The 25585-nt window shown below is 36.6% G+C and overlaps 1 protein-coding gene across 3 annotated transcripts in view; it reads right to left on the minus strand.

The window, feature by feature from the left end:
• The window catches only part of CA10 (carbonic anhydrase 10), an 821067-nt gene that overhangs the window by 489275 nt on the left and 306207 nt on the right, over window positions 1-25585 (minus strand). For all 3 annotated transcript variants that reach the window (XM_043902702.1, XM_043902703.1, XM_043902704.1), the window contains exon 3: window positions 14452-14594. In XM_043902702.1, coding sequence (XP_043758637.1) covers window positions 14452-14594 — 143 coding nt within the window. The remainder of the gene's footprint in view (window positions 1-14451; window positions 14595-25585) is intronic.

The raw sequence follows: 25585 nt of genomic DNA on the forward strand, positions 1-25585 counted from the left end.
ATAAATCCAACAATTCATTAGCAGAATCACACAGCATGATCAGTTGAGATCTATCCCAGGTATGCAAGATTTTTTCAATATCTTGTAATCAGTCAGTTGTGATACATCACATCAAAAAATTGAAGAATATAAATCATATGGTCATGTCAAAAGATGTAGGAAAAAGGTTTGACCTAATTCAACACCCATTTATGATTAAAAAGTTACACACACACACACACACACACACACACACACAAAGCTCTCCAGAAAGTGGGCTTAGAGAGACCTATCTCAAGATAATAAAAGTCCATATAACAAACCTACAGCTAACAGCATTCTCAGTTGTAAAAATTGAAAGCATCTCAACTAAGATCAGAAACAAAAAAGGATGTCTATTCATCAGTTTTATTCAATATAATTTTGATAGTCCTAGCCATGGTAATCAGAGAAAAAAAAGAAATGAATCAAAATTGGAAAAAAAGTAAAACTGTCACTGTTCACAGATGCCATGATGCTATGCAAAGTTAATCCTAAAGATGCTACCAGAAAACTACTAGGGTTCATCAATGAATTTGGTAAAGTTGCAGGATAAAAAATTAATACAAAAAAATCTTTTGCATTTCTATACACTAACAACAAGGGAGTAGAAGGAGAAATTAAAGAAATAATCCATTTTAACACCACTTCAAAAAGCATAAAATATCTAGGAATAAACCTACCTAAAGAGACAAAATAACTGTCTGGAAACTATAATACTGATGAAACAAATAAAATCTGACACAAGCAGATGGGGAGATGTTTTCTTTGACTGGAAGAATCAATATTGTCAAAATGACTATACTACCCAAAATAATCTACAGATTCAATGCAACCCCTATCAAATTACCAATGGCATTTTTTCATAGAACTAAACAAAAAAAGTAAAATCTTAAATTTGTATGGAAACACACAAAAAAATCCAGAAAAGTGCAATCATTATAAGAAAGAAAAAGGGGGCTGGAGCACCCATTCTCTCTGACTTCAGGCTATACTACAAAGTTACAGTAACCAAAACAGTTTGATACATGCTGTATGGTGCAGCAAAAAGAAAAAAAAATAAAATAAAAAATGGTACTGGTAATGGAACAGTATAGAAAGTCGAGAGATAAAGTCATGCCTTAACTGTCACCTAATCCATGACAAAGGAGGTAAGAATATATTATGGAGAAAAGTCTCTTCAGTAAGTGATCCTGGGAAAACTCGATGGCTACATGTTAAAGAATGAAATTAGAACATTCTCTAATATCATACACAAAAATAAACTCAAAATGGATAAAAGACCTACATGTAAGACCAGAAACTACAAAACTCTTAGAGGAAGACATAAGCAGAACACTGTTTGACATAAATAGCAGCAATATCTTTTTGGATCTAACTTTAAATTAATTAAAATAATTAAACTTTTAGTAAATAAACAAGTGAGACCTAATTAAACTTAAAAGCTTTTGTGAAGCAAAAGGAATAATCCATTTTACCATCACTTCAAAAAGCATAAAATATCTACGAATAAACCTACCTGAGGAGACAAAATAACAGTACTCAAGACTAAACAAAATGAAAAGACAACCTGCAGAATGGGAGAAAATATTTACAAATTAAATGACCTACAAGGGATTAATCTCCAAAATATACAAACAGCTCATGAAGCTCTATATTACAAAACAAAACAAAACAAAACAAAACCAGAAACAGACCAATCAAAAGATGGACAGAAGACCTAAATAAACACTTCTCCAAAGATGCCACACAACCATCTCATCCTCTCTCACCCCCTTACCAAATCCTTCAGCAATCCCACTCCTGGGCACTGATCCAGAGAAAAGCATAATTCAAAAAGATATATGCACTCCAAAGTTCATAACAGCACTAAAAACAATAGCTAAGATATAGAAGCAAACTAAATAGCCATTGACAACAGACTGGATAAAGAAGATGTTGCATGCATATATAGTAGCATATTACCCAGCTATAAAAAAATAATGAAATAATGTCCTTTGCAGAAACATGGAACGAACTAGAGATTATCATACTAAGTGAAGTCAGTCGGATAGAGAAAAAGAAATATCACTTATAGGTGGCATGTAAAAAAAAAAAATGGTACAAATGAATTATTTACAAAATATAACCAGATTATGGGCTTCCAACACAAACTTATGGTTACCAAAGTGGAAAAGCAGACAGAGGAGGAATAAATTTTGAGTTTGGAATTAACATATACACACCATTATATATAAAACAACAAACAAGGATCTGTTGTGAAGCACAGGGAACTCTACCCAATATTCTCTTATAATCTATTGATACATTGGAAAAGAATCTGAGAAAGACTGGGTATATATATATGAACACCCAAATTACTTTGCTATACACCTAAAACTAACACCACAGTGTAAATCACCCAAACCTCAGTATAAAATAAAAATCAAATTGGAAAAATTAATGCCAAATGACTGATTTGACAGTTAATGATTTCCATAATTATGGCAAAATAGTTATTTAATTCAAATAACCTCCATAGGGCTTCCCTAATATCTCAGTTGGTGAAGAATCTGCCTGCAATGCAGGAGACCCTGATTCGATTCCTGGGTCGGGAAGATCCCCTGGAGAAGGGATAGGCTACCCACTGCAATATTCTTGGGCTTCCCTGGTGGCTCAGCTGGTAAAGAATCCACCTGCATTGTGGGAGACCTGGGTTCAATCCCTGAGTTGGGAAGATCCCCTGGAGAAGGGAAAGGCCATCCACTCCACTATTCTGGCCTGGAGAATTCCATGAACTGTACAGTCTGTGGGGTTGCAAAGAGTCAAACATGACTGAGCGACTTTAACTTCACTTCACTTCACTTCAACCTCCATTTAACTTCTATATATCTATGTTCACTTTTAATCTTTAATGACATTTATTGTCTTGTTTATAATTTTACAAGAAATAGATTTTCATTGAAGGTAACAACATATATAAGAAAACAAAGCAAAAACAAACTATCACCTATAATCCCCATCTCTGCAGAGACAAACATCATTAGCATTTTGATGCATTTCCTTCAAGTGTCTACATACTATTTTTCTAATTGACATAAAATAAACTTGTTAGTTACAAGTAACAAAATGTTGATTTGATATTTCAGTACATTAAAAATTATCCTCATGATATGTCTAGTTATCATCAGTCACCATACAAAGATGTTAAAATATAATTGACTATATTTCCCACATTATACATTTCACTGTATGACTCATTTTGTAATTGGAATTTTGTACATTGAATCACCCTCAGCTATTTCACTCATCCCTCCACCAATTTGCTTTCTGGTAACTACCAATTTGTTCTCTGTCTCTATTCGTCTGATCTGTGTTCTTTTTTGTTGTTTGTTTGTTTTGTTTTTTAACGTTTGTTCATTTCTCTTCTTTTTTAGATTCCATATATAAAAGAAATCACATGGTATTTTTCTTTATGTGACTTATTGCATTTAGCATAATGCACTCTAGGTCCAAAATACCACTCCCTTTTATGGCTCTCCATTGTACATACATACCTTATCTCCTTCATGTATCTAAAGATGGATACTTAGGTTGCTTCAATTATCTTGATTATTGTAAACAATGCTGCTATAAATATAGAGATGCATATATCTTTTCAAATTAGAATTTTGGTTGTCTTTGTAAAAATACTCAGAAGTAGAATTGTGGGTTTAATTTCCATTTCTCTGATGATTAGTGATGTTTGGCATCTTTTCATGTATCTGTTGGCTATCTATGTGTCTTCTTGGGGCAAATGTCTGTTCAGGTTCTCTGTGTTTTTTTAAAAAAATGGATTTCTGTTGTTGTTGTTGTTTTTAATGTTGAGTTATAAAAGTACTCTGTATATTGTGAATATCAACCCTCATCAGATATATCATTTGCAAATATCTTCTCCTACTAAGCCAGTGGCCTTTTCATTTTGTTGAGAGTTTTGATCTCTATGCAATAGCTTTTTAGTTTCACATAATCTGATTTGTTTAATTTTTCATTGTTTCCCTTACCTAAGGAGACATATGCAAAAAAAATATTGCTCAGGCCAATGTCAAAGAATACATTACCTATGCTTTCTTCTAGGAGTTTTGTGCTTTATGATTTTTATATGTCGGACACGACTGAGTGACTGAACTGACTGACTGATTGACCCACTGTATGACTTCTGATTGAAACATTTGGTGCATTTAACTTTAAGATAATTATTGTTAACTATGGTTCAACAACAGACTGGTTCCAAATAGGAAAAGGAGTACGTCAAGACTGTATATTGTCACTTTGCTTATTTAACTTACGTGCAGAGTACATCATGAGAAACGCTGGGCTGGATGAAGCACAAGCTGGAATCAAGACTGCCGGAAGAAATATCAATAACCTCAGATATGCAGATGACACCACCCTTATGACAGAAAGTGAAGAGGAACTAAAAAACCTCTTGATGAAAATGAAAGAGGAGAGTGAAAATGTTGGCTTAAAGCTTAACATTCAAAAAACTAAGATCATGGCATCTGGTCCCATCACCTCATGGGAAATAGATGGGGAGATAGTGGAAACAGTGTCAGACTTTATTTTGGGGGGGCTCCAAAATCACTGCAGATGGTGACTGCAGCCATGAAATTAAAAGACACTTACTCCTTGGAAGGAAAGTGATGGCCAACCTAGATAGCATATTAAAAAGCAGAGACATTACTAGAACAAATAATTTCTCAATTTGTATGGAAATACAGAAAACCTCGAATAGCCAAAGTAATCTTGAGAAAGAAGAATGGAACTGGAGGAATCAACCTGCCTGACTTCAGACTAGACTACAAAGCCACAGTCATCAAGACAGTATGGTACCGGCACAAAGACAGAAATATAGATCAATGGAACAGAATAGAAAGCCCAGAGATAAATCCACGAACCTATGGACACCTTACCTTTGACAAAGGAGGCAAGGATATACAATGGAAAAAAGACAACCTCTTTAACAAGTGGTGCTGGGAAAACTGGTCAACCACTTGTAAAAGAATGAAACTAGAACACTTTCTAACACCATACACAAAAATAAACTCAAAATGGATTCAAGATCTAAATGTCAGACCAGAAACTATAAAACTCCTAGAGGAGAACATAGGCAAAACCCTCTCCGACATAAATCACAGCAAGATCCTCTATGACCCACCTCCCAGAATATTGGAAATAAAAGCAAAAATAAACAAATGGGACCTAATGAAACTTAAAAGCTTTTGCACTACAAAGGAAACTATAAGTAAGGTGAAAAGACAGCCCTCAGATTGGGAGAAAATAATAGCAAATGAAGAAACAGACAAAGGATTAATCTCAAAAATATACAAGCAACTCCTGAAGCTCAACTCCAGAAAAATAAATGACCCAATTCAAAAATGGGCCAAAGAACTAAACAGACATTTCTCCAAAGAAGACATACAGATGGCTAACAAACACATGAAAAGATGCTCAACATCACTCATTATTAGAGAAATGCAAATCAAAACCACAATGAGGTACCATTACACGCCAGTCAGGATGGCTGCTATCCAAAAGTCTACAAGCAATACATGTTGGAGAGGGTGTGGAGAAAAGGGAACCCTCTTACACTGTTGGTGGGAATGCAAGCTAGTACAGCCGCTATGGAAAACAGTGTGGAGATTTCTTAAAAAACTGGAAATAGAACTGCCATATGACCCAGCAATCCCACTTCTGGGCATACACACTGAGGAAACCAGATCTGAAAGAGACACATGCACCCCAATGTTCATTGCAGCACTGTTTATAATAGCCAGGACATGGAAGCAACCTAGATGCCCATCAGCAGATGAATGGATAAGGAAGCTGTGGTACATATACACCATGGAATATTACTCAGCCGTCAAAAAGAATTCATTTGAATCAGTTCTAATGAGATGGATGAAACTGGAGCCCATTATACAGAGTGAAGTAAGCCAGAAAGATAAAGAACATTACAGCATACTAACGCATATATATGGAATTTAGAAAGATGGTAACGATAACCCTATATGCAAAACAGAAAAAGAGACACAGAAATACAGAACAGACTATTGAACTTGTGGGAGAATGTGAGGGTGGGATATTTCAAAAGAACAGCATGTATACTATCTATGGTGAAACAGATCACCAGCCCAGGTGGGATGCATGAGACAAGTGCTCGGGCCTGGTGCACTGGGAAGACCCAGAGGAATCGGGTGGAGAGGGAGGTGGGAGGGGGGATCGGGATGGGGAATACGTGTAAATCTATGGCTGATTCATATCAATGTATGACAATACCCACTGAAATGTTGTGAAGTAATTAGCCTCCAACTAATAAAAAATTAGAAAAAAAAAAAAAAGAAAAGAAAAACATTATGTTAGAGAGTAGTAACATCCTGATTTTTCGAAACCTTTTGGACATATTGAGTTAAGTACTACACTTCCACATAAAAAAATAAAACAAATAATTTACAGCTAAAAAAAAAAAAAAAAAAAAAAAAAAAAGCAGAGACATTACTTTGCCAACAAAGGTCCATCTGGTCAAGGCTATGGTTTTTCCAGTGGTAATATATGGATGTGAGAGTTGGACTGGGAAGAAAGCTGAGCGCCGAAAAATTGATGCTTTTGAACTATGGTGTTGGAGAAGACTTTTGAGAGTCCCTTGGACTGCAAGGAGATCCAACCAGTCCATCCTAAAGGAGATCAGTCCTGGGTGTTAATTGGAAAGACTGACGCTGAAGCTGAAACTCCAGTACTTTGGCCACCTCATGAGAAGAGTTGACTCATTGGAAAATACCCTGATGCTGGGAGGGATTGGGGGCAGGAGAAGGGGACGACAGAGGATGAGATGACTGGATGGCATCACCGACTCTATGGGCATGAGTTTGAGTAAATTCTGGGAGTCTGTGATGGACAGGGAGGCCTGGCTGCGATTCATGGGGTTGCAAAGAGTCAGACACGACTGAGCGACTGAACTGAACTGAACTGAATGCAAGCGTCACCATTTTTTTTTTTTTTCATTTATTTTTATTAGTTGGAGGCTAATTACTTTACGATATTGTAGTGGTTTTTGCTATACATTGACATGAGTCAGCCATGGATTTACAGGTGTTCCCCATCCTGATCCCCCCTCCCACATCCCTCCCCATCCTATCCCTCGGGGTCTTTGAATCAGCATCACCATTTTTAAAAATTATTTTGGGATTGTCTTTTGTGGTTCTTATTTGTTCCTTTCTTCTTTTGATCTCTTCCCTTGAGATTTGGTGACAATATTTAGCACTATGCTTGGATTCCTTTATTGTGTGTGTTTGTGTGTGTATCTGCTATCAATTTTTGGTTTGTGGTTACCATGAAGTTTTTATATAGCAATATATGATTATTTTAAGATGATGAGTTCTTCACTTCAAATGCATTGTAATAACCTTCCTTTTTTACCCCCCATACTTAATTTTTCACACCACATTGTATAGCTTTCTGGTTTGTGTATTTCTTAACTACTTATTATAGATATAGATAAATTCACTCCTTTTGCCTTTTAACTTTCCTACTAATTTTCCAGAAGTAACATAAAAAAAAAAAAAAAAAAGTGTGTATTTCATCATAGAGGACTAGAATGAAAATGTAGGAAGTCAAGAGGTACCTGGAGTGACAGGCAACTTTGGCCTTAGAGTACAAAATGAAGCAGGGCAAAGGCTAACAGTTTTAGCAAGAGAACACACTGGTCATAACAAACATACACTTCCAGCAACACAAGAGAGAAGCCTACACTTGGACATCACCAGATGGTCAATACCAAAATCAGATCGATTATATTCCATGCAACCAGAGATGTAGAAGCTCTATACAGACAGCAAAAACAAGACTTGGAGCTGACTGTGTCTCAGATTATGAACTCTTTATTGCAAAATTGAGATGTAAATTGAAGAAAGTAGGGAACACAACTAAGCCATTCAGGTATGACCTAAATCAAATCCCTTACGATTATACAATGGAAATAATAAGTAGATTCAAGGGATTAGATCCGATAGACAGAGTGCCTAAAGAACTATGGATGGAGGTATGTAACATTGTACAGGAGGCAGTGATCAAAACCATCCCCAAGAAAAAGAAATGCAAAAAAGCAAAATGGTTGTCTGAGGAGGCCTTAAAAATAGCTGAGAAAAGAAGAGATGTGAAAGGCAAAGGCATAAACGAAAGATATACCCATCTGAATTCCAAAGCATTCAGAGTTCCAAAGAATAGCAAGGAGAGATAAAAAGGCCTTCTTATGTGAACAGTACAAAGAAATACAGGAAAACAATAAAATGGGAAACACTAGTGTCCTCCTCAAGGAAATCAGAGATTCCAGTGGAACATTTCATGCAAAGATGTGCACAAGAAAGAACAGAAACTATATGGACCTAAAAGAAGCAGAAGATATTAAGAAGAGGTGGGAGGCACACAGAATATCTATACAAAAAAAGATCTTAATGACTCAGATAACCATGATAGTGTGATCACTCACCTAGAGCCAGTCATCTTGATGTATGAAGTCAAGTGGGCTTTAGGAAGCATCACAATGAACAAAGGTAGTGGAGGTGATGGAATTCCAGTTGAGCTACATCAAATCCTAAAAGGTGATGCTGTTAAAGTGCTGCACACAATATGTCAGCAAGTTTGGAAAACTGAGCAGTGGCCATAGGACTAGAAAAGGTCAGTTTTCATTCCAATTCCAAAGAAAGGCAATGCCAAAGAATGCTGAAATTACCACAAAGTTGCACTCGTTTCACATGCTAGCAAAGTAAAGCTCAGAGTTCTCCAACTAGGCTCCAAAAGTATATGAATGAAGAACTTCCAGATGTTCAAGTTGGATTTTGAAAGCTCAGAGGAACCAGAGATCAGATTGCCAACATCCATTGGATCACAGAAAAAGCAAGAGTATTCCAGAAAACCATCTACATCTGTTTCATTGACTATGCTAAAGCCTTTGACTATGTGGATCACAACAAACTGTGGAAAACTATTAAAAAGATGAGAATACCAGACAACCTTAATTGCCTCCTGTGAAACCTATATTTAGGTCAAGAAGCAACAGTTATAACTGGACATGGAACAACAGACTGGTTCCAAATTGGGAATGAAGTATGTCAGGCTCTATATTGTCATCTGCTTACTTAATTTCTGTGCAGAGGTACATGAAGTGAAATGCTGGGCTGGATGAAGCACAAGTTCAAATCAATATTGCCAGGAGAGATATCAATAACCTCAGATATGCAGATGGAACTACCCTTATGGCAGAAAGTGAAGAAGAACTAAAGAGCCTCTTGAGGAAAGTGAAAGAGGAGAGTGAAAAAGATGGCTTAAAACTCAACATTAAAAAAAAAAAAAAAAAAAAAAAAAAACTAAGATCATGGCATCAGTCCCATCACTTAATGACAAATAGATGGGAAACACTGGAAATAGTGACAGACTTTAATTTCTTGGTTCAAAAATCAATGGAGACAGTGACTGCAATCATGAAATTTAAAGAAGTCTGCTCCTTGGAAGAAAAGTTATGATCAATCTAGACAGCATATTGAAAAACAGAGAGATTACTTCGCCGACAAACATCCGTCTAGTCAAAGCTATGGTTTTTCCAGTAGTCATGTATGGATGTGAAAGTTGAACCATAAAGAAGTCTGAGTGCAAAATAAGACATGATGCTTTTGAAATGTGGTGTTGGAGAAGACTCAAGTGTCCCTTGGACTCCAAGGAGATCAAACCAGTCAATCCTAAAGGAAATCAGACCTGAATATTCCCTGGAAGGCCTGATGCTGAAGCTCCAAATCTTGGTTATCTGTTGTGTAGAGCCAATTTGTTCCAAAAGGCCCTGATGCTTGGAAAGTTTGAAGACATGAGAAGAAGGGGAAAACAGAGGCTGAAATGGTTGGATCCTATCACTGACTCAAAGGACTTGAGTTTGAGCAAGCTTTGGGAGATGAAGACAGGGATGCCTTATGTGCTGCAGTCTATGAGGTCACAAAGAGTCGGACACAATTTACTCACGTAACAACAAAAAAAAAATAGCTAGTTTTATAAATGGTTGATCTCTTTTCTTTATAGTATATTTTCCTTTGCCAATGAGATTTTTCCTTTTGCAATGTTCGTAGTTTTAGTTGTCATCTTTTCTGCTTAGATAAGTCCCTCTAACATATCTTGTAAGACAGTTAGTAGTGCTGAACTCTTTTTTGTTTTTCTTGTCTCTAAAACTCTTTTTGTCACCTTCAAATTTGAATGATAGTCTTGCTGGGTAGAATATTCTCATTTATACGTTTTTTCCTAATCTAATCACTTTAAATATATTGTGACACTCCCTTCTGGCCTATGCAGTTTCTGCTGAAAAATCAGTGTATAGACTTATGAGAAGTCCTTTATATGTAACTAGTTGCTTTTATCTTGTTACATTTAATATTCTATCTTTAACTTTATATTTTGCAATTTTAATTACAGTGTCTTAGTGTGGCCCTCTTTTGTTTTATCTTATTTGGAACTCCTTTGCTCCGTGGACCTGAATCTGTTTCCTTTCACAGGGTAGGGGAGTTTTCACCTATTGTGTCTTCAAATAAGTTCTCTGCCCCTTTCTCTCTCTCTTTTCCTTCAGTCCACTAGAATAATAGAGTGATTGATGTTGTTTCAGAAGTATATTAAACTACCTCCATTTTATAATTATTTTTTTAAGCTTTTTTTTGTTCTGTTAGGGTGACTCCCACTGCTCTTTTCCAGTTAACTGATCCATTCCTCTGTATCATTTAATCTAATGTGATTCCTTCCACCGTATTTTAAATTTTAAATTGATTTTTAAATTTAATATTTTTAAATTGTATTTTTAAATTAGATTTCAGTTCCATTTGTTTCTTTACATTTTCTAATTGTTACACTTCTCACTGTGTTCTTCCTTTCTTCTCCTGAGATCACTGAGTATCTCAATGGCTGTAGACTGCTTATCTCCATTTTGTTAACATTTTTTCCTGAGATTTTTGTCTTGTTCCCTCTTTGGTACATATTTCTACCTCCTTACTTTGCCTATTTTCTGTATTTATTTCTAGTGTTAGACAATTTGATTACCTGATTTTGGAGAAGTGGACTCATGTAGGAGATACTCTATGGAGGCTATGAACACATTCCCTTCTGGTCAGCAGAGCTCTATGCTCTAAGAGTGCCCTCTATGTGGCACTTTCTGTTGTGTCAGGGCCAACTTCTTTGTTGACCATCACAGCCATACATTCTGGGAGCTCATCTTCTTGGTACAGGACACCTTAGTTGGTGAGCTTAATGTGGGGCTTGGACCTCTCTCTCCTTGGAGAGAAGCTCTGCATTTGTTATTGTTCTCCTGTTTATGGGTTGCTTAGAAAGGGGTATGGGTCTTGACTGTATTATGTCTTTACTCCTCATATCCATTTCATTGCAGCTCTTTATTTATATCTTCAGTTGCAGAAAATCTTTCAGCTAGTCCTGAGGTTCCTGTTGATAGTTGCTCTGTAATTGTAACTTGGTGTACCCATGGGAGGAGGTAAGCTCAGGGTCTTCCTATTCCTCCATCTTGGCAACATTTCTCCCCAAAATAGGATTCTTACATGCATATGCAATGCAACCATGTGTGAGTAATGTTTGAAAGTATGCTTGTTTTGGATTTTGTCCATAAGAGTCCTATGTGTCAGATATGAACAACTGGAATAAAAAGTACCATTGCTTAAAAACTACCATTGTAAATAAGCAACTTGAAAGGTAAAAGAAATCATATTTTACATATGATAAATACCTTTTATTATATTAAGGCATGATTATACTTTGATTTCCATCTATTATTACTCTCTACACTCCTGTGTTCACATTGAATTTCAGCCCTAACAAAAAACAAAACGAAAACAAAAAGCAGAAAAACAAAAAACTGAAACCTGCAGTTCATCATCTGAGCCTTATGCCAGATCAAATATGTTCAAACAAACATAGCAACACTGTCAGGTACTGCATCAAAGCGGCTTCATGGGTTTGTAAACCCTTCATTTAAACATGAGCAAGAATGATGCTCATGGATAAAAGTGTGAAATAAAACACATGATGACTGGGATGGATTTTGCATATTGATACCCAGCTGATCTTAGGCTTCAAAATGTGGCAGCTTTCCCAAATTCTACAAAACCTAATCTTTCAGGGAAATTTTTAAACCTTCTGAGTTAGATACACGTTTCTTTGAGGAAAAACTAAATTCAGAGCCACTGATTTGAATCCTCACTTCCAAAATAAACCCCAATTCATGAAGAAGCATCTCTTAAAAGATTGCAAGCATGATTTAACTATTGTCTACCAAGTTTAGGTATTTTATTACCCCTTAGATTATCCAACTACCATCTGTATTTTACTTTTGACCTTTCACAAATTCAAAGGATATCATCAGACAATTCTCAGCTGTTCTAACAGCTGACAACACAAATCATGCCAGATATAAAGTTAACACCATCAAAAGGAAGTATTTCAAAACTCCAAACTCCAATGCACTTAAAAGTTGACGGGGATCAGGCACACTTTATTAAATTGAAAATATACTTTAAAAATTACATAATAACAAAAAACACTGAAAAGCAACATAATTTATGAATGATTTTTAACTCCAGCTATCTCTCATTCTCTTTTTTTACAATACATTTTAGAGAGAAGTTGTCTTAATTTTGTTTTGTTTTTTAATTTCTTTCACATTAAGGTTTTCCTCTAAGATGGTATGATGAAAAATGAAATGTACATATTCACTATTTTTGTTAGCTTAATTCCTATTCCATTCCACCCGCTATGTACTATCTACCCAATAATGTTTTAAATCCTTGCATACCCTTATGAAAAAATTCAGTTCTTTAACATGGCATCAGGATCTCATCTCACATTACTCTTCCATATTTATTTCCTCATCAACTCCTCTTCAGTCTCTTTGCTTCAGCCTTTCTGGCCATCTTTCAGGTAATCTCTGGAATTCAGGTACCAACCTTCTGTCTACTTTGTGTGTGTGTATGGTTACTTTTTTTAAAATTTTCACTTTGCCTGGGGTACAGTTATTCCCTCAATCATCCTCTTCAAGAAAGAAAGAATGATTGAATACTCAAATTTGTCTTTTTTAATACACTGGTCAGGGAACCTATACATGGTTATGATGACTTGAATGATCAACTTTTTAGAGAAAGTTATATATTGCACCCAATTCAAGTTCCCCTTAGGGTTTGCAAAAATACAACTGCAAATGGAAGAATAATTAAGGCAGGTTAGTTTTTTACAGAATCAGAACAATAAACTACATGACCCTTTTTATAAGGTCCTTTTTATAGAATTTTTTTTATAAAAATGCTTCCTAAGTCATATTTAAAACAGCATACAAACACTACTTAGCTAAATCACAAGAAGATCTTTCAAAACTTGCCTTGTGACCTGAATCGAAGTTGCTAACAGCATTTTGATGGGCCATTTGACTTTTCTGTATATGTGTGAAAACTACATGACAAGAAAAAAAAATGTCAGAAAGCAAAAAGATTTCTTACAAACTTGTGGTAATCAAGGTGAACCGACTGCATAAGGGGTGTAGAAATCAGACCTCAAGGAGCCCAAACCCTGGAAAATCAGTTACTAGTAATAAAAAGTTATCCATAATTTTAACCACAGTTTCTTGCACATAAATGATTTTCCATTTCTCTTGAGTTCACAATAGTAAGTCACCTTCAAACACAATTTTATGTATGTGTGTTTTTTTTTTTTTTTTTCCCACTTTCAACAGCCTACTCAACAGTAAAAGGTAGTTAAAGAAATGCTAGGTTCCTGTAATGAGAAGACCCCATGGACATTATACTCTTCTATAAATTAAGGAGGAGCTTATCATGGGTTGGGGGAGAAGAAAGGAGGGATGTTGGTGTGAGAATAGGAATGATAGTTCAGGATTTCTATATCGGAGCTAGGATTCTTAGCCAGGAAGTCCTAGTAAGATTAATTATTGATTTTCTCATAAACCACCTAAGGTGGTGGTTGTTTGTTTTTCCTTACAGCATGATAAATGTCTGATTTTACTTTTGATAAAAATATTTTCACTTTTTTGAGGTTAAAAGAAGCCCCAGTAAAGAGGTTTCTGAGAAGAAGAATTTCCCAGCATGATATTTAGGGGCGGCAAACAGTTTTCTGACCTTCCTTCATGGGCTTCCAAGGGATAGGATCTCAGGAAACATCCAGGGAGTACAAAGAAGTAATCAGAAGCATGGAAATTGACTTGGTAGAGAGAAAAAGCATGATTAAGACATATTTGTTAGCAATAGACCTGAAGTCTGTGATATTACTCCTGGGTGGAAAGACAGACTCATCACAGAGAACAAGGACTAGAAGTTTGGCTTTCAGAATCAACATCTCCCCTATCCTCAACTTCACAATGGAAGCAAGATGGCTACTTACCTTCCTGCCCCCGGTGTTGATGCGAAGGGGTGTCAGAAAGGGATCAAAGATCATATGACTAGTCTCTATGTTGACTGGCGACTGCCGTTTCCCCACAGAACAAAGATTCCAAGCTGAGTTCACCAATCCCCAGAAAGAAGGAACTAGAAACAGGGAAAAAAAAAAAAAAAAAGTAGAATTAAGCTGGGTGGAAGGCTGGGGAAACAATATTATAAGAACTATGTCACAAAAGTCATAAAATCAGAGAACTATACAATGTTTTCCACCCATAGACATCCTTGGGTGTCATTATGGCAGTTTCCTGGCCTGAATGTTGGTCAGCTTCTCTAAGTCTTACCTTCATGATATCTTAAGATCAGAGATTCTTATTTCAGATTCACTTATCCTGTGGCCTCTTTGATGGGTACAATCAATACTAATACCTTAATAAGAAGATGGCACAGACCAGCCACATCATCTGTTCACACTGAGGTGCACTAAATATTTAGCAACTCCGAGCTGATACTTTGCTTCTTTGTCTGACAGGAATGATATAGGAATCAACCTTGTCCTAGAAAGTAGCATTCAACATATACAAGGTATTATGTTATATGTTGTCAAGACCAAACTGAGGGAGTGAATTATTTTATGAACCCCCCCAATCAATATCAGGGGGCTTCTCTGGTGGCTCAGTGGTAAAGAATCCACTTGCCAATGTAGGGACTCAGGTTCAACTCCTGGATGAGGAAGATCCCCTGGAGGAGGAGATGGCAACCCACTCCAGTATTCTTGCCTGGAGGATCCCATGGATGGGGGAGACTGGCAGGGTACAGTCCATAGTGTTGAAAAGAATCAGCCACAAGTGAACAACTGAGCATGCATGCATGCAATCAAGGCCAAACAGCTTGGCAATTTGACTTAATGTAACAGCAGCTGAAGAATGTGTTCATTGATAAGCAGAAAAGGATGGAATTGAGTGCTGAATGGAAATATCCAAAAGGAAACCATCCACTTATCTTCAGTGTCACAATAAAGAATCTATTAAATAAATTTCTGTCCTATTTCCAGTCCTATTTTACTCTGTTTAGTTAGCAGAATAGTAGTGTAGCTAACCTACTAATTTTATATCAGTGACAATCAGAAGCTGTATCTTCAACCTTTCCCTGCCCCCTTAGTATCTCTCTGGATCCATGCGTCATGCCTCTGAGATTATATGGTCATCATTCATTCATCCATCTACCACATTCATCAGCAGTACAGTGAACTATTATTGCATGTCCATCGCTGGGTTAGGTTTAATTTTGAAGGCAGATATACGTAAGTACAATTACCACACTGGGGGTAGGGAACAGTATACAGTTAAGTCAACTGTGTATAAAACTCTAGAAGAGGGGCACCAAAGCCTGCAGCAGAGGAAGTAAAGAATAAGAGCCACAACCCTCTCAAAAATATCTACTCTCTTAGGAACTCAATACAATTTTTAACTTACAGCAGTCATCATTCCTTCCCATGTCATGGGTGAAGAAAACAGGCAAGAGAGGAATATGGCAAATATCTGCCAAAGATACTATGAAAGAGAAAAGTATTGGACTAGATAGTATGTCTAATCTCATCTAAATTCAAACTTCTATAACCCTTTTAACTGTTACAGCAATTATTGTGTAGAAGTGGGAGAAGAGATAAAAACAATTTCCTTAGAGCCTTATAAGAATGCTTCAACACCAAAATTAGGTGGACTTTATTAGAGTGGAAAAAGTTGGCTTAAAGCTTAACATTCAGAAAACTAAGAGCATGGCATCTAGTCCCATCACCTCATGGGAAATAGATGGGGAGACAGTGGAAACAGTGCCAGACTTTATTTTTTGGGGCTCCAAAATCACTGCAGATGGTGATTGCAGCCATGAAATTAAAAAAACGCTTACTCCTTGGAAGGAAAGTGATGACCAACCTAGATAGCATATTAAAAAGCAGAGACATTACTTTGCCAGCAAAGGTCTGTCTGGTCAAGGCTATGGTTTTTCCAGTGGTCATATATGGATGTGAGAGTTGGACTATGAAGAAAGCTGAGCTCCAAAAAATTAATGCTTTTGAACTATGGTGTTGGAGAAGACTTTTGAGAGTCCCTTGGACTGCAAGGAGATTCAACCAGTCCATCCTGAAGGAGATCAGTCCTGGGTGTTCATTGGAAGGACTGATGCTGAAGCTGAAACTCCAGTACTTTGGGCACCTCATGCGAAGAGTTGACTCATTGGAAAAGACCCTGATGCTGGGAGGGATTGGGGGCAGGAGGAGAAGAGGACGACAGAGGATGAGACAGCTGGATGCCATCACTGACTTGATGGGCATGAGTTTGAGTAAACTCCAGGAGTTTGTAATCGACAGGGAGGCCTGGCGTGCTGCAATTCATGGGGTCACAAAGAGTCGGACACGAGTGAGCAACTGAACTGAACTGAACTGAACTATTGTGGAATATGGCAAATAACTTAATTTGGATAAATCCATGGTAATAAGCCTCTGGTACCTCCATTCCCTTCAATTTACAAAGTTTGAATTAGCTTTCCAGTTATAACAAATTTTCAAAATGGCAGCAATGACCAGAGTTTCATAAGGAGAAAGAGAAGGACGAGGAGGGGAAGAAGTAGATAGGAGAATATGTATATGTTGTTCCTTGGCACTTTCATTTCCCATCATTATTTAAGCTATTTTATCACTGCAAATCACTTTATCATTAGAAGGTACCATGACCCAGGAAATTTAAAATTTTAAGGAAGCTCTTGCATTAAAAATATATATTTAAAAATATAAACTATCATCTCTAAAGTGCTCTTTTAAATTCACAGAATTTTATACTTATTTCTCAATCATTTCAAGATTATAAAAATAAAAGCTTTATAAAAATAAAGGCTTTATAAAAATAAAGCCTCCATCAGTGCATATTCCTACCTGTTTTTGTCAGTGATGTACATAAACATGGCCAATGTGAGGATCCTGGGGATATATTCATGGCACTGCCACAAATTAGCTGTGTTACCTTAGATAGTCATTTATTTCTTGGACCTTTGTTGGTATCTATGGCCTTAGACATAGGCTGAATAATAGACTCTTCCAAAGATGTCCACATCCTAACCCCAGAACCTGTGAATGTGTTACCTTATGTTGTAAAATATACTGGGCAGAAATTACTAAAACTAATTAATTGATTATTAATTATTACTAATAAGCATCTTGAGATGCATAGATTACCTGGATTATCTGGGCCCAACATAATAACAAGGGTCTATTTTCAGAAAGAGGTGTATAAAGATCACAGATACAGAGAAAATATTTAAGGATGGAAAGAGAGGTCAGAGAGGTCAGGAGAGGAGTAAGAAAACATGAGCCAATGAACACAGTTGGCCTCTACAAGCTGGAATAGGCAAAGCAATAGATTCTTCCCCTAGAGCCTTCAAAAAGAATACCAGCCTGCTGACACTGAGACTCATTTCAGACTTCTCACCTCCAGAACTTTAAGATAATACATGTGTTATTTTATGTCACTAAGTTGCTATTATTTGTCAGAACCACAACAGGAAACTAATACAATTCCCTTTCCTAAGATGTCTTAGAGACCTTCCTTGGAAGGCAGATGCGTGATAAACATAGCAACAGCTGGCACAGATTGCATTTTAAATACTCGTGTGGAAATTATTAGCAAAAATAATCCAAACCCATAAATGCATTGTGCTGCTATTTTATGGTAGCGTGGGTGGGCAGATGCTACTGCATTTCATTAATAAACTTCACACCCCAAAAGTACCCGATAAAAACACAAACAGTGGAAGTTTTACATGAACATCTGATTTGCTTTTATTGGGCATGGCATTCTCTATGACAAAAAGTTTCAGAGTTTTATGAATCCACTAAGCTGCTGAAGCCTGTTTGTCTGGTTCTAACTGCATGCTTAGACAACTGAGAACCAGTCTTTCTTGTTCAACTGTGCCACTAGTTTCACTCCTGAAAGGGTATCAAAGTTTATTCGCCACTGCATTGCTCATTTTAAATCAGCCAGAAATTAATGATCTTTCAGAAACTGAAGCCACCTTAGAAGTCATCTAACCTAAATGACTACAATGAAATGAAGGCCATAAGGGGAGGGAATGTCCTCAGCTCAAAGCCACCCAGCCAGGGAGAGGCAGGGAAGGACAGAGTAAGCATCAGTACTCAGGTCTCAAGACTCAAACTGCTGGAAATCCCTTGCTCCCTAGCAGGTTTCATACATGAGCAGATTACCAGAATCAGGGTTTCAGTGTCAAGTTGTTGTTGTGGCCATTGTAAAATTTTTACTGCCATTTCTCTTTTTGTAAAGCAAGAGGTCCATTAATGTCTAGACTCCAGTTAAAATCAATTTCAAGTGCAAAAGTTTAAATCAATTGCTTTAAATATCAATCATGTCAAATAAAGTTAGGACTTTAGAAAACCATTCAACTATAGGTGGGTAGAAAAAGCTTTCAATTCAGGCAAAAAAGATGTGTTTCATCTGCAGGGCCCCAAGAAAACCTAATTGGGATGACTGCTCATGAAGAGCAGGACTAGTCCAGATGAAAGAGGTCAATGTTCTAAGAATCACTGTATGTGCTGAGACACAATTAATGTGTCAAACCAGTCAAGGGACCTCAGATGAAAAAAGGACCTAGAATAAGTCTACAAAGGTGGTATTAATCTAGGTTCTAGGGAAAAGGAAGGCTGTGAAAAAAGAAGCAAGGAGTGCCCATACTTATTCAGTCCGGTCACTCAGTCGTGTCCGACTCTTTGCAACCCCATGAACCACAGCACGCCAGGCCTCCCTGTTCATTGCCAACTTCCGGAGTCCACCCAAACTCATGTCCATTGAGTCATCATCCAACCATCTTATCCTCTGTCATCCCCTTCTCCTCCTGACCTCAATCTTTCCCAACATCAGGGTCTTTTCAAATGAGACAGCTCTTCGCATCAAGTGGCCAAAGTATTGGAGTTTCAGCTTCAGCATCAGTCCTTCCAATGAACACCCAGGACTGATCTCCTTTAGGATGGACTGGTTGGATCTCCTTGCAGTCCAAGGGACTCTCAAGAGTGTTCTCCAACACCACAGTTCAAATGCATCAATTCTTCGGCACTCAGCTTTCTTTATAGTCCCAACTCTCACATCCATACATGACCACTGGAAAAACATAGCCTTGACCAGACGGACCTTTGTTGACAAAATAATGTCTCGGCTTTTTAATATGCTATCTAGGTTGGTCATAACTGTCCTTCCAAGGAGTGTCTTTTAATGTCATGGCTGCAATCACCATCTGCAGTGATTTTGGAGCCACGAAAAATAAAGTCAGCCACTGTTTCCACATCTATTTGCCATGAAGCGATGGGACCGGATGCCATGATCTTAGTTTCCTGAATGTTGAGCTTTAAGCCAACTTTTTCACTCTCCTCTTTCACTTTCATCAAGAGGCTCTTTAGTTCTTCACTTTCTGCCATGGAATTAGCCTGTGGATCTTACCTGCAGAGCAAAGCTGGGCAAAGGAACTAAGGCTCCAAGATTCAGAGTAAGAAACTCTCCCTCTATGGATTTGTGCAGAACTCTGTTATCCCTAGACTTTTAATACTTAACTATGCTCCATATTTTTTTATCCTTCAGGTTTATAAACACCTCATATTACCCTTGGAAAGAGAAGTGTCTTTGTAGAATGCTAGGACAGTTTCTATTTTCAAATTTAGAGAATCACTGCTGAATTATTTTTCTAACTCCCATGGTTTTCCCAGTCAAAATTTTAATTTTCTACCATTTTTAAAAAAGCATCAGTCATTGTGGCTTATTGGCTATGGAGGTCTCCTTTCCTGGCTGGATTGATACAACTTACTTTTGAGAAAAATGTGAATGCAAATAAAGTAAAATAGAGTGAAAATTAATTAGTGGAGAACTTGTCTGAAATGTTTGAATGGCATCATCTCTAGAATCCTTTTCACACAATCTTTTAATTTACATACCAGACAGCAGAACACACACCAGACTTAGAAAGTTTTGCAAATTAATTTTCACAGAGCCTAAACAAATGGAACTTAACTGCTTCATCATAGCTATTTGTTATCTTGCCAAAACATTTCCCTGTGTTAATGCTGTCATTGTATCATAAACTACAAATCCCAATAGTCCTTGGCTCTTGGTCTAGTGAGCTATACAGGATGCGCAGTGACTGTGATCTCAGCTGCTTAAAACATGAGTCTTGGAAAACTCAAAGTCAAACCTATCAGCTGCTTTTTCAAAAACAAGTGAAACAAAAAGCTCAAGTTCGTTTATTAACACATCATGGTAACCCCCAGATAAAACCAAAAGACTCCCACTAGAAAGAAATAGTTTGAGAGAACAATGAACTAGAGGGATTAATTCTGATAGAGTTAAAATTTACCTTGATGCCATTTCTATCCTAGAAAATAATCTCTAGAGTCAGATTGAGCTCTTAGGCATCCTCCTTATTCATCTGTCCTGAATTGTCATTTGTCATTTCAGCAGAATTTCCAGAGACCATGCTGTTATGGTAGGGAGTTTGGCACTTGGAATTAATTTATGGAATTTATGGGACTTGCTAAATTCTATGGAAACAAAACAGACTCAATTAAACACTGTTTATTGGCAATCTATCGTGTGCCAAGCATTAGGCTTGATACTGAGAATTCCTGCAGGAAATACTTACTGAGGACCTACGCTATATGCCAGGCAATGTCATCATTTCTGGGTAGTCAGCAATAAATTAAACAGATATGGTTCCTGCTCTCATTATCCTGCAGTTTAGTGGGGAATATGGGAGATACTGTTCATCTTATTGTTTATCTCCAAGTTTATATATGCATATACATGCAATTAGAACTGCTTGTAAGTATGTTCTAGAAACAAAACAGTAATGAATTATAGAATATAGTATGGATGGGGAGATAACCTAGATAGAATGGTAAGGAATAATTTCTTTGGGAGCGACATCTAACAGACTCTCAAAGGACTGAGAGCAGTTACTCTTGGAAGAATGGCAGGGGAGAGGGTGTTCAAGGCAGAGGAAAGGCACAGGTCTTAGCAGAGAAGAGACTGATGTGTTCAAGCAGTGAAGAGGAAGTCAGTTAATCTAAACTTCATGAGCCACACGAGAAGAAAAATGAGATGAGATGAGATGAGATGAGTTTGGCCGGGGAGATCAGGGACAGGGATTTGCATTTTACCAGGGACAGGGATTTTTATTAGAAAGCAACCAAGAATTTGGGCCAAGGGAGTGTTATGGTCTGATTTATGAAGTAAACACATGCATCTACCTTGGTTGGAATACAACCAAGAGTGAGCCTGATGACCCTTGGAGTAGTTTTGAATAGGAAAAGAACTGGTTTCTAAGCAACAGTTGGGTTTTTATGAGAATCTAATCCTATTGCTATATATATATATATACATATATATATGTATACATATATACATATATACATACACTTATATACATATATATACACTTAATTCTAACTTGAAGGCACACTAATTGAATGTTTTAAAAACTATTCTCTTCAACATGTGTGTCAATAAAGCAACATTTTCCCATAAGCCAAATAGAGCATTATAAGTAATCATTTGAAACAAGGGATGAAGAGATTCAACTAAGAAAACCTTCTTTTGCTTTCAAGCAATAAACTAAGTCCTCAACTTTTCAGCCAAAGGAAAGCAAATGGAAGTTGGAAAAAATGAATACTAGCATAAAACATATTTTCAGTGAATTCAGTCTTACAAATAAAGGCTCCATTTCAATACAGCAATTTCTATTTTAGGGTTGTAAAGCATATGAATATAGTTTAAATAAGAACTTTTCTTTGCTTTTTCCTCACCAGAGCTGATTTACTGTCCCTTTCCTTATTCTCAACTGTAGTAAATCTCCACTTTGAGCCATTATTAATAAGCATGCTTGAAACACTGACTGCTGCAGGTTTCTGGCCCGTTTCATATTTCAGATTTATATCATGAGGGGAACTGGCTTTGAATAATTCCTTTGCCACTGGACTGTTCTTCCATTGTTGGGATTCTGATGCATATTACATGGAGGGCTTCTAACTAGGGCTTCCCCTTCTCTCACTTGGGAGTCTCTAAAGTGTTGGAAATATTCCACTTAATACCATTCATTTAAAATGATGTTCATCTAAAAATTATGGAACATCTCCAATGAGCCAGGTTTTTTTAAATGCCCCTACTCTAATGGAGACCTTTAATGGTGGGAAGCTAACAAATCATGTTATAATAAAACATGTGTTATAATTAGGCATGTGAATATTAAAGTCTAAATAGAGACAGGGGAATAAACTGACTCTGATCCTTCCCTAAAGTGTTGGCATTAGCCTTTCTAGCAGAAGAGACATTTGGATTCATCACTAAAGTATGAACAGAAGCTGCAAAGCATGCAAGTCTTATACTAGTTAAAAGATGAAAGTTTTCCTAGAAACTGAGAGAAATTATTGCTGGAATTTGAATAACTATTATGCAGGGAGATTTTAAACCATTGAATCTTCTGACTTCTCCAACTTGGAGAGTTTTTTATTGTGTAGGAGAAAGACCATGAGCTACCATATCCTTAACAGGTGGTGGGGAAGAGAGGAAGCTTTCAGATCCCCACACAACCCAACCTGAATTCAGAGTAGGAAGCAGTGTAGGTCATAGGATTGGTAACTTAATTTCATACTTCTAATGGGCCATATGAGATTAATTGTTAGATCTATAACTCTTAAGGTCTAGATGAATGAAGGGAATGAACAGTGATATAGGTTATCCTAGATGGTTTTATCACCAAAGAAAATAATTTTAATTTAGCTTTAGAATTTGTTGAATCATTTGTTTGTACAGTGGCTTCATCCTACTGTATGAGATTGGTTCTAACATGGTAACTGGCTTGCATCCCTACAAACACATCAACAGAGGGTTAAGTAAAAGGAAGAGGGGAATTTTCCTCGCTCTGTGCTAGGAACTGGACATATCTTATTTTGCTTAATCCTCCCCACAATTCTGTGAGGTAATACAATTGCTGTTTTTCAGATGAGAAAAAATTAGACTTAAAGAGGTTATGTGACTTTCCAAGACCATTTAGCCAGTAAGTAGATGCTGCTGCTGTTTAATTGTGTCCAACTTTTTTGTGATCCCATGGCCTGTAGCCAACCAGTCTACTCTGCCCATGGGATTTCCCAGGTAAGAATACTGGAGTGGGTTGCCATTCCCTTTTGCAATCCAGTAAGTAGAGGGACTAGAATTTTGGATTAGTTCTTTTGTCTAAGATAAAGGAATAACCAGACAGACAAAGGAACCAAAGTAATGCTTTTGTAGTAACATGTGAAACAATACACAGGTGTATAAAACAGGTAATCATCTCCCTCTTCCCCCTTCCAATGACAATTCTGAGGTAATTGGTGTGAACAATTTAACATCTTTTACCATGCTCATACAAACACATTCAAATACATATACATATAGAGAATTTCCACTTATAAAAAAAAAAAAAAAACATTTTGCTTCAAGTAACAGTATACATATCCTCCATGTGTAAGGCTACAGAGCTTCCATAGGTTGAATATACCTTACCTTTCTAAACCCATTTCATAGATGAAAGACATTAAGCTTATTTCCATTTTATGAAACGAAAATTAATGCTGCAATAAATAACTTCAAACATACTTTTCATATTAGTAGTGTTTTTTAGACAAAGTATGTTGTTATTCAGTTGCTAAGTCATGTCTGACTCCTTTTGACTCTATGGACTGCAACACACCAGGCTCCCGTGTCCTCCATATCTCCTGGAGTTTGCTCAAATTTAAATCCATTGAGTCAGTGATGCTATCTAACCATCTCATGCTGTGTCACTTCCTTCTCCTTTTGCCTTCAATATTTTCCCAAAGTATGCACATGCTTTATTTTAATAGATGCTGCCTCAAAACTTTAAAAGATACTGGCAGTGTCTATGAATACTTGTGTTCCTATCAGCTACATTTCCCCATAATCTCCATGACCCTGAATGCTATTTGCTTATTTATTTTGGGGGGGAGAGTTGCACATTTTTCTTTTTTAAAAAAACAAAAAAACAAAAAAACTTTAACTAGAGGAAAATTACTTTATAATATTGTGATGGTTTTTGTCACACATCAACATGAATTGGCCATAGGTATACATATGTCCCTTCCCTCTTAAACCTCCATCCCAACTCCCTCCCTATCCCAACCCTCTAGGTTGTCACAGAGCACCTGCTTTGGGTTCCCTGCATCATGCATCAAACTCCCACTGGCTATCATTTTAAAACATGGTGATATGAATGTTTAAATACTTTCTCTCAAATCATCCCACCCTCTTCTTGCCTCTCTCCTTTGCTGCCCTCTAAGTAAGATCCTCAGTACTATTTTCTAGATTCCCATATATGTGTGTTAATATACCATGATATTTGTCTTTGTCTTTCTGACTTACTTCACTCTGTATAATAGGCTCTATTTGTTTATTTAGTTATGGCAATCTAACAGGAAGCATGGAATTTCACTGATTTAATTTGCACTTCTTAACTACAGCCAAGGATGAGTATCTTTTCATATGCTCATTAGCTATTTTCATTTCTCTTTTGATCATATTCTTCATGTATTTTTCTCTGGACTATTTATGCTTTTATGTGATTTTTACCTATCATTTGGATTCTAGAAATATTAGCCCTCTGTCACACACTATCAATATTTCCTCCTAGCCTATTACCTAACTTTTAACTTCATTTTTGGCATTCAGTTATCTAGGCATTTTTAAAAATTTTATATGGCTGGATTTATACATCTTTTTGTGAATAAGATTCTGTGTTTTCTGTATTATTTCATATTGCATAATCAACTAGAGTATATAAGCATTTTTCTAAATGTTAAAAATATTTTATTGTTATAATTTCTACAATTTTATCTTATACTATGACACAGTGGTTTAAGATTTTTCCCAGACATAAAGTGAATAATGCCATTATTGTTAATTAAATAAATCATCATGTGACCAAATTGACTGTTACTTTTATCACACATTAAGTTTCCATATACATTACATTTTTTTCCAATTTTTCTGGATTATCCAAACTATATTTATATTCCTATGTCAGTGCCATATTGTTTTCAGTAT

The sequence above is a fragment of the Cervus elaphus genome, chromosome 5 (assembly GCF_910594005.1).
Source record: "Cervus elaphus chromosome 5, mCerEla1.1, whole genome shotgun sequence".
Classification (NCBI taxonomy): domain Eukaryota; kingdom Metazoa; phylum Chordata; class Mammalia; order Artiodactyla; family Cervidae; genus Cervus; species Cervus elaphus.